Raw genomic sequence first — 13,267 nt, forward strand, 5'->3', positions numbered from 1 at the left:
ACACACATTTCAGCGACCAAGTAGGCTTCTAGTTTCTTATGCATTCAGGTTGTTGATTTCAAAATGAAATTGAAAATATTCATAAAATGATTTCTTCAGGAAATCACAGTCACTTTTGCTCCCCCCCTCATTAGGTGTCTGTGTGATGTATCTAATTAGACATTTCCTCATGTCTCATTACACTACCACAGACATGGTTATTTATAATGATAATTCATCATGATACTAACAACTTCACCTGGTAGGAACGAGATAAATAACATGCGTGCAGAAGTCTCCTGACTTCACTACAAGTAGGAATAAAAAATGCGAGCTACGGCAGAGTGAAGCTCTAACACGGAACAGATACTCCATGCACTGCAAAGAAACAAATCCCGTTGAGCCCCACACTGGGCGCGGTCCCAATCTGTTGATGAAATCATTTATTTATCGCTCAGTGAGTTGTGCTGTTTAAAGTCAGTCAAGCGGAGGAACAGAAGCATAGATAACTGAAAACCTCCTGGGCATGGAGCCCGACAGGGCCAGGACCTGGAGGGGAATCTAGAAAAAAGGTAACTGTGGAATAGTCACTGCCCTTTGTTTCCTTATTATTTTTATTTGTTCTTGCAAGTAAACATGGAGGCAGAAAATGCATACTTTTTACACATGTAAGCACAGTGATACTCAAGTCAGCTTTTATCGACTAACATGTTATTAACCACTTTTTCATACAGAGTCACACAACCGTGGACTCAATTCCCAGATCTAACAGCTGCCACACCGACCACACCCCAAGGAACAGATAAGTAGGGGTGCGGCCTGCGCTGCTGTGTAGGAGCCCTCATGAGAAAAGCCTGTTACAGTGGGAATTTGGGTGAAGGACAGCCTCATGGACTCAAAAATCAATGGGCGACAGCTGCCAAAGGCAGTCACCTCTCAATCCTTACTTAGCTGTGAGGGAGGGAAGACTGAGCAAAAAAAAGGGGGTGACATTTATCCTTGGAAATCCAGAACCAGAGGCACTGAGGGGGATCATAGAGGTGCATAGTTCAAAGTTCCCCCTCCCTAAGGGCAGGTAATTTTTAAAAAAGGGATTAGGTATGTGCGGTGGTGTGCACAAATCCCAGGCTTCAGGGAGAAGGTGTGAGCGTGGAGCATGGGTTACATGTGTACACATTACCAACGTGTACCCGAATGTGTATCTTCGGGGGTAACAGCGAGATGAAGAATAAAAAAATAAAAATTAAATGATGAGCAGTGTGGCTGTGTTAAAGATTGCGTTAGGTTAATTTCCCCAAAGTCTCAGTAATTATTTGTATCTGTAGGTGATTTTGTATTTTATGACATTGTAATTTCTAGTTTCACTAAAGGGAAGCAACCCAAATTTGTGAATTTTATGTTATTTTGCCTCAATCGCAAAAAGCCTGAGGGCTAATTCAGGCCTGATTGTAGCAACTGGCTGTCTCTGAGGCCTCCTGCGTGTTTAAATAGCTTCTCTCCTATTTATTTTGTGCTTTTTAATCCTGTAAATTGTCTCAAGGTCCTTCCAATATAAGCAGGAGGATTTAAATCTTAATGACAGAGGCAATGCGGGTTGTGGAAGGGGTAGTCCTGAATTCTTAGGATAAACATCTTTATCTTCCCGCCCCACATTATTTCTCATTCTATTCTTGGAACAGCCTTAGAGGGTAGGAAAACTGGTGTCATACCCACTTTACAGATGGAGAAACTGGGGCACTAACCAGAAGGTTAAGACCTGCCCGGAACAGTGTGGGCAAGCAGTCACGCCAGCATTTGAACTCAGCTCTTCCAGGAAGCCTTTCCATAACTGGCCGGATATGTTAACATGCGTGGCAAACAGACACAACCAAATTCTGAGTAAACTTACTGGAACTACCTTTTTATGAACTTCGTAGCAGGGGCAGTAGAGAAGTCTAGATTTTACAAACGATAACCAGATACTTATCACTTCCATCAGTTCTGGGGCTGGAAGTGGCAAACATAAAGCACAGCTCAGATGCTTTTCTGTAGTCTCCAGCTCCTCTCAGAGAAGGAATAAAAGCACATAGCTTCTTTCACCACTCAGCAGTGCCCCCGGCACCACTGGGCTGTGCGTTTGTTCACGGAGTGACTGTCCCAAGCGTCGCCTGGACAGATGTCATTTCAGCCCATCAGCTCTTGTACTGAGTAAATTTGATACGATTGTTGTTTTTATACTTCCTATTATATTATACAAATTAACAAGAAAATACACAATTTTGGGTCATCCTGCACTGAAGTAATTGGGACTGGTAAGTAGTTCATTGTCACTTAACACCTACTACTTACGCCATCCTGTCCTTTCTCCCGCTTAAAACTCCTAAGGAATTGAAATTTAAAACGTATCAGTAAAAAATAGAAACTAGAGCTACATTGTAACATGAATGGAAACAACAACAATTGAAAAGGCTTACCTTGCAGCCTTCACACGTAATGACACCATAATGGATTCCTGATGATTTGTCTCCACAGATCTTGCATGGAATAATTTCAATTTGAGCTGCAACAGAAGCACGCAACCAGTTAATTACATTTTCTTTTAAACACCTTATAAAAGCGTTCCCTGATCAGCATTTGTATAGTGAGAACTAATAACCTGCTAAACATTATACCGCATTAACTATTCATTGCTGAACTGTGAGGGTCCCCCTAGAGCCCTGGACTGAATTATGGCTGCTCCTTATATAATAGCTTTTGGGTTATTAAAATGGGTCATTTGAGAAGGTGTTTAAGAACCCACAAGAAGACTGGAATCAGCATTTCAAAGCCTTCCAGAACTGGAGAGTTCGCAGTTTGGGGCTCAGAGCAAAGCAGATACTAAAATGTTTCCTCCGACTTCATTTTCCATCATTATTTTTAAAAGGTCATAAATCTGTCTTGGCTGAAGCTTGTAGCTGGGAGAGAAAAATACACTCCTGAAAGTCAGGTCTCCTTAGGAAAATGATCCGATTCAAAACACGGATGAGTTACATGTGATGGTAAGTTAAAGACTTCTTTACTTGTCTGTTAGAAACAAAATTAAGGTAGTTGTCATATATTGAAAAGTACTTCATTTGTATACAATCAAAATCTTTCTGCCGTAAGTTAATATCTTATTTGCACTTAAGAGAGATGAATCATGACAAGGAGGAAATGCTGCTGCTTAGTTTTCGGTGTCTGAAATTGATTTCCTGGTACATTGTGCATGTCTGTTCAGCTGGTTAACAATGCTGGAAGGTGTATCAAAATATTAACGTATATTACACCAATATTCTCAAATGCAGCAACGCACATCTCTAAGTAAACACGTTACATCTTGAGTTAAGGGTATAATAAAGCATTTCAACACTGATTTGAGGAACAGGATGATCAGGCAAAGGAAAATGTTTGGAGCACCTATAATACAGAATTTCCATGAGAGATAAAGGTCAGTAGACCTGAGGCGTGCAGGCGGGCTGGCCTCGGTCACCGTTTACCTGGAAGGTTCCATCCCGCCTTCTTTCCTTTCCACACTGTCCTCCAGGACATCACATGAGATTATTGGCTAAGCTACGCACACAACGTAACTGCAAGTGCCCACGGTGATTTATTTCCTTTTTCTACTGTTCCCGCCTGACTCTGTCATGACGCGAAGCAATGTTACATACACACCCCCACTCTTCCAAGGTAATCTCACATCCTGAGAGAATTTCCGCAGATGGTGTGCTTTGGATTTGATGGTGGTCAATACTGAGAGCACACCGGGTGGACCCTCATTAGAAACCACAGGTCCTGATAACTCCCTCCCATGGGGACCGGGACAAGTGCTCGATGACTCCTTGGGAGGACAACTATCCCAGATTCTCTTCCATCAATTATTTTTAGTGGGGCCAACGCGGTTTCTTTGCTTGTTCAGCAACTGGTTCTTTGCAGCAAATGTGCAAAATCTCGCATCCCATGGATTCTGCACCATCCAGAGCTCTCTAATGCACACCCCAATAATGGCACTAATAGGTATACTCTGGGTTATGCAACTTAGGATATTTAAGGTTGCACTTAGCAAAAACTGTCATAGGCAAGCCTGCCTCCCCATGTTAATGTCTTGCTTCGTTAGGGACTAGGAAACTAGTGTGCCATGTTTAATGGCCGCTCTAACATTTTTAACGCAGTCCAGGGAAAGATTTGAGCCACAGAGGGCCTGCAGAGCTTGGGAGGGAGAGTTTAGGCCCAGCAGGCTCCAGACTCACAGAAGCCAAGCAGCAGCTAGGAATCCTGCAGGGCGAGGTCAGCTGAGCAGTGCGGCCTGGATGCCCCTCCCCAAGTCAGTCTGTAATGACAACCAGCTTCCTCCTCCTCCCTGGCCTACAGGGAGCAGGATAATCAGGCATCTCAAAGTACTTGGTTCACCTAAGACCAACCCGGACCTGCCTCTGCCAGTTTCCAGTGCAAGCTGTGGACGCGGGAACTAGAGCTGAGCAAACCTCCTGAGGACCTTGTTCTCGGCAGGGAGAACACCCTCCTCTCCAACTTGGGCTTTTCATGAATTAGCTTCTTTCCGTCTTACCAGTGGGAACACTGAGCACATCTGGTCAGTCCTTTAGAAAAATACGAAGGCCCTGGAAAGGCCACATGGGGAGCAAGGAGGGAAAGCATGTCTGGATCATGCTGAAAATGACACGCTGCTGATTGCCCTGCTGGCTCCTAGTGGACTGGGAATTGTAAGTGGAACCAAAATGCCTGCTAATGGTTGTGGTGTCCTCCAAGTGGCAGGCAGACCCTCTGTGCCAGCACTGCGTCTCTGGCACGGCTCGTGGCCTGGTGAGATGCCGTACGGACCGGCAGTTGGATGCCCTGGCTGCAGGTCTGAGTCAGGCTTCTCTCTGTATCTTAGCATTTGGTCTTGCTTATGTCACTAAGGCCTGTCAGATCTTGAGGGTGCCAAGCTGGGAATTCACCAGGTGGACGGAACCACAGAGCTGAGGCTGGAGCTCGAGTTTGTGTTTAGCCCTGGTGGGTAACGCTGGCTCCAGAATCAGAGTAAGCTTCCCTAGGCAGGGCACGGGAAGGGACGGGAAGGTTTCTCCTGAGGCACGTTCAGGTGTACTGCTGTGTCAGACGAAACTGCCCTCCTGGCTCACCCCTCCACGGCTCCCTTGTTCACGAGTACGTGTTCTTCAGGAAGTGGCTGAAACCCACCTGCTCTACAAGCAAGCCCTCTGAGGGGGTCTCACCACTCACCCCTCCTGCCACTGCTAAACATTTGCAGATGAGAGTGGATTCATCGGGGTCTCTCCAGTAAACCCACAACGCCCAGCAGCCTTTCCCACCCTGCTCTTCCTCAATGTACAGACTCAAAGAGCGACAAATATGCAAGCCCCATGCCTTGTATATATTTTTCTTTTTTGACAAGGTCTCACTGTGCAATTCAGGCTGGCCTTGAACTCACTTCGATCCTCCTGCCTCAGCCTCTGCTGGGATCACAGACATGTGCCACCATGCCCAGCTGTTTTTCAAAAGGAAGGCATTTTAATCCCATAAATTTGAGTTTTCAGGCCCCAGGGAAAGGAGCCCTTTCCTTACCTTCCATCTCTCCAGCTTTTTATCTTCTACTGGGCAGTATTGTCTTTTGTCTCTTTTTCTGAAAGAGGGTCTCCCTGTGTAGGCTGGCCTTGAGTTCACTATGTCAGCCCATCTGGACTCTTGGCAGTCCTCCTGCCTCAGCCTCCTGAGTACTGAGATTAAAGGCATGTGCGATCACGCCTGTCTCAAAATATTTTCAACATAAATTATGAGTCCCTCCCATATAAATGCTACACATGAACTCAGCCAGCCTTTGAACGGATCTGTCTACAGCCTCACTACTGCCAGCCTCCCCAAGTACACTAATTGAGCACACGAGAAATGTGGATCCCAGCAAAGAGGGTGACTGGGTAGCGGAGTATCTGAAGCAAGATGAACCCAAATCATGACGACCTGGCTTCACAACGAACATGAGCGCCCTGAAACATGCCAGCTTTTCAGTTTTGTTACCTCCGCGACTTGGCTCTCTCAGGCACTCTCAGTAACTCAGGCAGAGTTTGTACTCCTGCAGAGGCAAAACTCTGGAGCTGGTGACCAGGGAACCCTAGAATGCAAGCCTGCTCGTTAACCAGGGTGATTGCTGAGACTGTGTGTGCTAACACAAAAAACTTGCTGTTTAATTCTAACTACAACCAAGAACATGGGCACTGCTAGTCTTAAAGACCCCATGCATTCCTCAGGGAGGTCTGGAGAGGTAGACTGGTCCACACAGCAGTGGCCATTTGTTATCCCAGATCATTAAGAAATGAAGTTGCTTAGAGAGGCAGGCTTCACTTCATTCTGGGGGTCAGGAGTGTCTTGGGAACATAATGGATCGATAATCACTCATAATATCTAGTGCATGTTTATGTTAGGGATTATCTCCAAAAACCATAAGCAGCAGACCAATGGTTACTGTTCCCTCCTCCTCAATTCCTTACTGCTGCATTTGTTTTATCTGTGTAAAAACTGCAGACCAGAGAAGCTTAACAAATTGTCAAATTTGAATAGCTAAGAAGTGGCAAGGCTGGGATTTGGGCACACTTTGTATTTTTGTTCAAAAGTTAAGGGTTTGTTGTTCTTTTGAGACAGGATCTTGCTATGTAGTACAGGCTGGCCTTGAATTCACAGTGATCCTCCTGCCTCAGCCTCCCCAGTGCTGGGCTGGATTACAGGGATGCTCACCATGCCCAGCATGTTATTTGCTTTTTAATCTCCCACCCTCCTGCACTGCCAGGTTAAACTGTTCCCATAACAAACATGATATTGCGCTTGGTACATAATCATTATTGGGGATTAGAAGACCCCATCTAAATCATTTGTTCAAACTCCACTATGTGGGAGCTGAGAGGACCTTTTCCCGAGTTTTAGCTGCCTCGTTTAAAACTGAAAATAACTGAAACTATTTTGGCTCTTTTCTTTCATTTTGCAACATTCTGGGCAGAACGTTTGACCTTCAGGTGACTGATGCCAAAGTGTAGCCACTCTTAAGGCTGGGCAAATAAATCTCTTACCCTCCCTGAGCCCCAGTTTCATCTCGGAAGATCCAGAGATCCATGTCCTAAGCGACACAGCCTGGGAGGAGCCTGGGCACACATGCACGTCACACAGTGCACAGTGAGAAACTGGTTGGTATTATCGTGGCTGATGAGGGAGCCTGCTTTATGGCCTAATGAAATTCTTCTCCAGACTTAAAGCTCTTTCCGAACCAGGGATAGAGAAAAGCTGCTTATCCTCCAAATACTGTGACAGGCGGGTCCCTTCCTGCCAGCACGCCCTCTGTCAGAGTCCTGGTACTCAAGTGACCACCACGGCACGCAGTGTCCTGCAGTGGTGGGGTGTGTGTGTGGCACTGAAATGTCTCATGGGCAGTAGTGCAATGACACCCTGCACGGTCCGATGTCACACCAGGAGCATCTCTCTAGTTCTGCTCACTAGTAACTTTGTAGATGTGGATGGGGGGGTCACTCCTGGTACGGCGGGACGTGGCCCTGATGTCCACCTTGAGACATAAGCAAGTCATCCATTTGTGGATCTTGCAGAAGCAGAAAAGAACTATGTCCTGAATTTTTTTAAAAAAAGTCCTTTTACTCTTGCTGGTGGATTTTTGCTGGCAGGTTGAGAATGAAGAGGACTTTGCACTTGCTGTGGTACAAAGGTCTGTAATGTTTGGAAAAAAATTTTCTTACAACAAGCATGTATTACTTTTGCAAGCAGGAAAACCAATAAAGATTAAAAAGGAAAACCCTAAGGCATTTGATTTTATTTTCAGTAAAATGGCTTGAGTCCTTCATGGATTAGTCACTTCATTTTATCCGTCTATGACTGCCCTGGTATTAAAGGCTTCTGCGGCGGCCTGGCCGGCTGAGGGGGTAGAGGGTCCATCTCATTTCCTGGAGCAACTTTGGGAGCTCCTGGCTTTTTCAGTTCTGTGGCCCCCAAAGGTGGCCATGTAGGCAGAGCCTGTGCAAGCAAGGGCACCCAGCCACGAGGGCAAAAGTAGGCGCTGAATCAACCTGGCTGCACAGACTGCTAAGGACCAGCCCTGACAGGAGAGCTGGCAGGGGGGCTTATTCTCATGCACTGTCCAGCTGGGCTCCGTTTGTTTTCAAACTGCCCTGCTGTAGGTGGTGACCTCAGTGTATACTGGTGGTGGAGGTCGGGGGGCGGGGGGACAGCTTTGCCTGCTCTGGGTCACCTCTGCCCATGTCCACTGTGGGAGGGCAGCCCGTTGTCATCCCGGGTGGTGGCTCAGGACATGGTGACTGTGTCCCCAGGCCCTGCAGGCTCAGTGGCCCAGCTGTACGAAGTGAACTAATCATCAGCTTGTTTTGCGGTTTCTTCTACTAAATTTATACGACGGATGACACTGGTTCCTCCCCCAGTAGTCTTTTCTTCTCTTGATTTTGAATTCTTTCATGACAGTATTTAATCTTTGTTCCACATCACTGAAACAATTAGACCCCTAATTAGAGAAGTCCTACCACTTCCGTTAGCAGTCTGGTCGTCATTTCTGGAACAAAAACAATGCCTGGTATCTGCAGAGTTTTATACAATTTTGAATGTTTTTGACCTCATCATTATTATTATTTTTGCTGGTACTGGGGATTGAACCCAGGCCTCACTGTCTACCACTGAGCTATCGTCCTGTCCTGTCCAAAAGTTTTCGAAAGAAAACTTTTGAAATAGGTTTTCACTGTTTCCTAGGCCGGCCTTTGGACTTGCAATCCTCCTGCCTCAGCCTCCACAAGTAGCTGTGATGACAGGTGTGCACCACCATGCCTGGTTCATTAGGCTGTTCTGATTTTCAGTTGCAATATCCCTGAAGGAGGCAGATGGGCCTTTGTATTGCTGTTCTACAGAGGGTTACATGGCTTCGTCTCCACATCTAGATTTCCCAGGGGTTGAGTGTAGACACAGCCACTGCAGAGATAGACTTGGTGTCTCTTTCCTTTTCTAGATTACTGGATGCCTCTAGATTTATGTTACCAGTGCTCAGGGGAAAGGACGCCAGAGGGAGGGAGTGGAGGAGTCATCTAGAGAAGGGATAGGTCCCTGCCAAGTCTCCCTCTGATGCCTGGCTCCGCGGGTGGCCCCAGGCGAGCCACTTACACCTCCACTCCCTCCACCTATAAAGTGGGAATAACTCTCACCTCCCAGGCAAGTGCCGGTCAATGTACGCTTTTTCAAGCTCTTTGAAGATGAAAACCCTGCCCAAGCAGAAGCTTTAGGAGCCTGGTGTGTATCACTATTGGCAAGAACCTGGACACTGACCCCTCACTGCCCACAGCAGGCTCTGCCACGAAGAGGAAAGAAAACACACATCATACTGGCATTCTCATTCTCAGGCTAGAGGCTGTATTCAAAAATCATTTTCAAAACGCCTCTCTGGGGCTAGGGGTATAGCTTAGTGGTGCTGCACCTGCCTGGCAAGCCTGGGGTCGTGGATTCGATCCCTGATATAAAAAAAAAACAAACCCCACAATGCCTTCCTGAGAACTGACGAGTACACAGCTGTGTGTATCTTAGTATGACCATAATTACATGCAGAAGTCACCTTCCTGTGACAGCTGTCACACATAATCGCTGAACTGAACTATCTGACCAGGAATGGAAAGTCTTGCTGTGGCATCAGGGAAATGGCACGATTTCTACTTGTTACACACAGTAAACACGCATGCTGCCCACTGACTTCTTGAGCCTCAGTATTAAGGTGATATGTGACTGGAGGGACTCGGTTAAACTGTACCCTTTACACTGTAGTCTTGAACCTGTGTCCCCGCTCCCCACTGAGTTCTGCACTTTACCTATTGTTAAGCCACCTATTGTTAAATTTTAACTTGATGGTTATTTCCTCTGAAAGTAGCTTTAGAAAATCAGTTTTCAAAAAATATTTGTAGCCAGGCATGGTGGTACAGGCACTCAGGAGGCGGAGGCAGGAGGATGGCTATGAGTTTAAGGCCAGCCTTGGCTACATAGAGAGACCTTGTCTGAAACAAAACAAAACAAAACAAAACAAGGAATTGTAAATACCTGCCAAACACAGACACACACACACTCTCTCTCTCTCTCTCTCACACACACTCTTATCTACCTACCTACCTTGAACAACTAATTCCAGACATTTGTACACTAAAATCGGGCAAAGTCAAAGGTGTGGAACTTGGACTATTTTCTATATATATATAACAGTCAGATACTTAAGAGTTAAAACATGAGGCCAGAATGTCCCAAATGAATTCAGGGAAGCCGAGCTGTGCATGTGGGAAACCTCTGAAGAGTAAGGAAGCCAGGCACATCTTCTCATGCCGCTTTCTGCGAACACACAGGTAGCTCTGACAGGGGAATGGGGTGTTAATCCTCTGTAATATGTTTCCATCCCTGCAAGATTAAGCTTTCCTGAGGGACCGACTCGCATGCCCTGATGCACATGGAGCTTTGCTAAGAGCCAAATCCCAGTGGGTGCGTTTGTCCCTGGACAGGGAAATTCTGTCCAATCAGAGGGGAAGCAGATTTTTCATGTAGAGGAACAGTGGATGTCTTTGATTTTTAGAACCAGTTCTCACTAGAATTGTCCAGCCTCACAGAATGCACAAAAATGCCTAAATGTAAAGCAACTGACTCCTGACCTTTGGGGGTAACTTACACAGTGACCAAACAAAACTGCAGCAAGAGCTCTTGATTGGGGGTGGGGGGAGGAGCGTTCTAATAGTTGCATGACTCACTTTCATTCTCAGCCAATAGGGATGGGGGTGCCGACATCAGCCATACAAGTTCCTTTCTCTTTCTGCTTCTCCAAATCGAATCTCTCTCTTACCAGTGACCCAACCAGTAAGAACCTGTGGGGTTCCTGAGAAGTCCACAGCCAAGACAAAGGTCCCTGCCATCAGGCCAGTTCTTCTCAGGTGGAATAAAGAAAGTCCCTTTGCATCTCAGGACTAACTAGCTCTTGAAGGTGTTCTAGGACCTTGGCATCAACGTAAAACCCTTTTCTTGAATCTTGCAGTGTGCAATTCATCATTTCAAAGCAGCAGGAAAAAAGAACTCATTTTGTTTACTGGTGGCGTACACTCAAGGTAAATTCCTAATGACTTCTTTTCCAACAACAGGTGTCCTTTATTTAATTCTGGATAACACTAGACGCAGAATGTCATCTGATTTACAGAACCACATCTAATCTTTTCTAGCGATCAACCTCACTCTAGAGAGCGATTCCTTTTTCCCCCCTGAGCAAGAACAAATAGACCACATTTAGGTCAAGTCTCCCTTTCCTGGGGGTTCAGAACAAGGGGGTCAGGTCGCTGCTCTCATCATTCAAAGTCTGTTTTTCACACAACAGAAAATACCTTTAAAAGCAAACCAGTTCTGGAGATCTTATCTAGTTTCTGCTTAACCAAAAACATTAGAAATACTGCCATTTCATAACACAGCCTTCCACAATCACCCCAAAAGAATTCTCACACTTAAGCCCAAGAGATAACCACTCCATTTTATGGTGTTTACATTCACACCTGCCTATGCATACCACAAACTATGCCCGTTTTACAACCTTGGTATTTCAATTCTAAAGCTCTTATTTTTTTTCATAATGGACACATATAATGCTATAAAAATGAACAGACCTGGTGAGTGGATTCCAAGACCAAATAAAAAAAACAAGACAACAAAACAAAAACAAACAAAAAGCCCCACCCTTATGACAAAGAAAGGGGTCTTTATTACAAACAGGGTATTTGTTTAAGTCTATTTGTCCTATATGAATGGGGGCCGTGTATGCTTGGCATAGAGGGGTTATAATTCACTGAATAAAGAATTCAAAACGTTGTTTTCTGCAGAGTCCTTTTTTAAAAGGCCAAAGTCTGCTGCCTAAAAAGTAAATGATTGATTGTTAATTCCGATTGCACAATTTCCATGACCTCCTAGCTATACTACCATGAAAACCTGCCCGATGATGTAAGATGCTCAGAAGTGGGTCAAAGTCACAAGAATCCAGGTTAGGTCACGGGAGTTTACCAGGCAAAGACACTCACTGTTTCTTCCCAGTAGCTTGGGTGGTTTTTAGAAGACCAGTTACTACTTTAATGAACAGACCATCGTGTCATTTAAGAAACATTCCCCTTCCAAATAAATTTTGGATTCATGGTGAAAAACTTTCCAGTTTAAGCTTTGGAAATGCATCTCTATCCCTGTGGAAGGAGCCTTATGAGACAACACATCCATCCCCCTGCGTGGTCACAGTGAGTCACGAAACCAGAAGTGCCCTGGTGCCCAGCTCAGTTTGGCCGGTGAAGAGGACACCCGGCCTGGCTCTGCAGTCCACCTCTGGGCTGCTTTCCAATTCACGAAGGGCTCCCGAGGCTTCTTTGGGCCTTAAACAAGAGATCAGAGAAGAGTGTGGTTCTGATTAAAAAGCACAAGAGAGCTATTGAGGCTTGTGAGACCCCAAAGTTGTCACACTAGTCATTTAAAATCTTGAAAGACTAGTAACCTCCTCTTAGATGGCAAATTCTACTCATTCCTCCGTTCTCAATTTCCAGCCTGTAAAAGCCAAACCATACATCTGGCAAGTTCAGAGCCTTAGATACATTATAGATATATTTCGGTCTGCAGCTCAATGATTTTTTTTTTGGTCTTTTTGAGACAGGGTTTTGCTATGCAGACCAGGCTGGCCTTGAAACCGCTCTGTAGCAATCCTCTTGCCTAGCCCTCCCATGCTGGGATTACAGGCCTGTACCACCACACCCAGCACAATGATCTTTTTCTACATTTTCTTTTACAAGGCACGTCTAAGACAATTCGTCCAGCCAGCCACAGAACGAGGAGACAAATGACACGGGTTTTTGTGATTCCTCCTCTTACTGCATGCTCTGTAAACCTGCTGGCTAAAGAAGCATTTCCACTCTTAATTATACTCCATGAGCTCAGGCAGAGCTGAGGCGGCAATATTTCCTGCTGGCTGATGCGCAGTTGTTCCTAAATTCATCCCCAGAAAGAGCTAGCTACTCTTTAGTAAGAAAGGAAAGGAAAGGCAGTGGAACCTTCCTTCGGAGATATGAAGTAGTTCTGAGAGAGTAAGGCTCTAGACCAAGGGAACAAACTGTCAGATTTATTGTAAGGCATGACATCTGAACATCCTTTCACATGGCATAATATCTAATAAATGTCCTCTCTTGCCCTACAAAAGGAAATATATATCCTGGGCATTCATCTTGAAGCTACTGACTTTTGTGTA

At 45.5% G+C, this 13,267-nt stretch overlaps 1 protein-coding gene across 6 annotated transcripts in view; it reads right to left on the reverse strand.

Moving 5' to 3' along the window:
* Rora (RAR related orphan receptor A) overlaps positions 1-13,267 on the reverse strand; it is a 648,320-nt gene that overhangs the window by 34,756 nt on the left and 600,297 nt on the right. For all 6 annotated transcript variants that reach the window (XM_063243381.1, XM_063243386.1, XM_063243382.1 and 3 more), the window contains one exon: positions 2,433-2,518. In XM_063243381.1, the coding sequence (XP_063099451.1) occupies positions 2,433-2,518 (86 nt within the window). The remainder of the gene's footprint in view (positions 1-2,432; positions 2,519-13,267) is intronic.

This window comes from Cavia porcellus, unplaced genomic scaffold (genome assembly GCF_034190915.1).
Source record: "Cavia porcellus strain 051 isolate PalLab524CR breed Dunkin Hartley unplaced genomic scaffold, mCavPor4.1 scaffold_38, whole genome shotgun sequence".
NCBI lineage: Eukaryota > Metazoa > Chordata > Mammalia > Rodentia > Caviidae > Cavia > Cavia porcellus.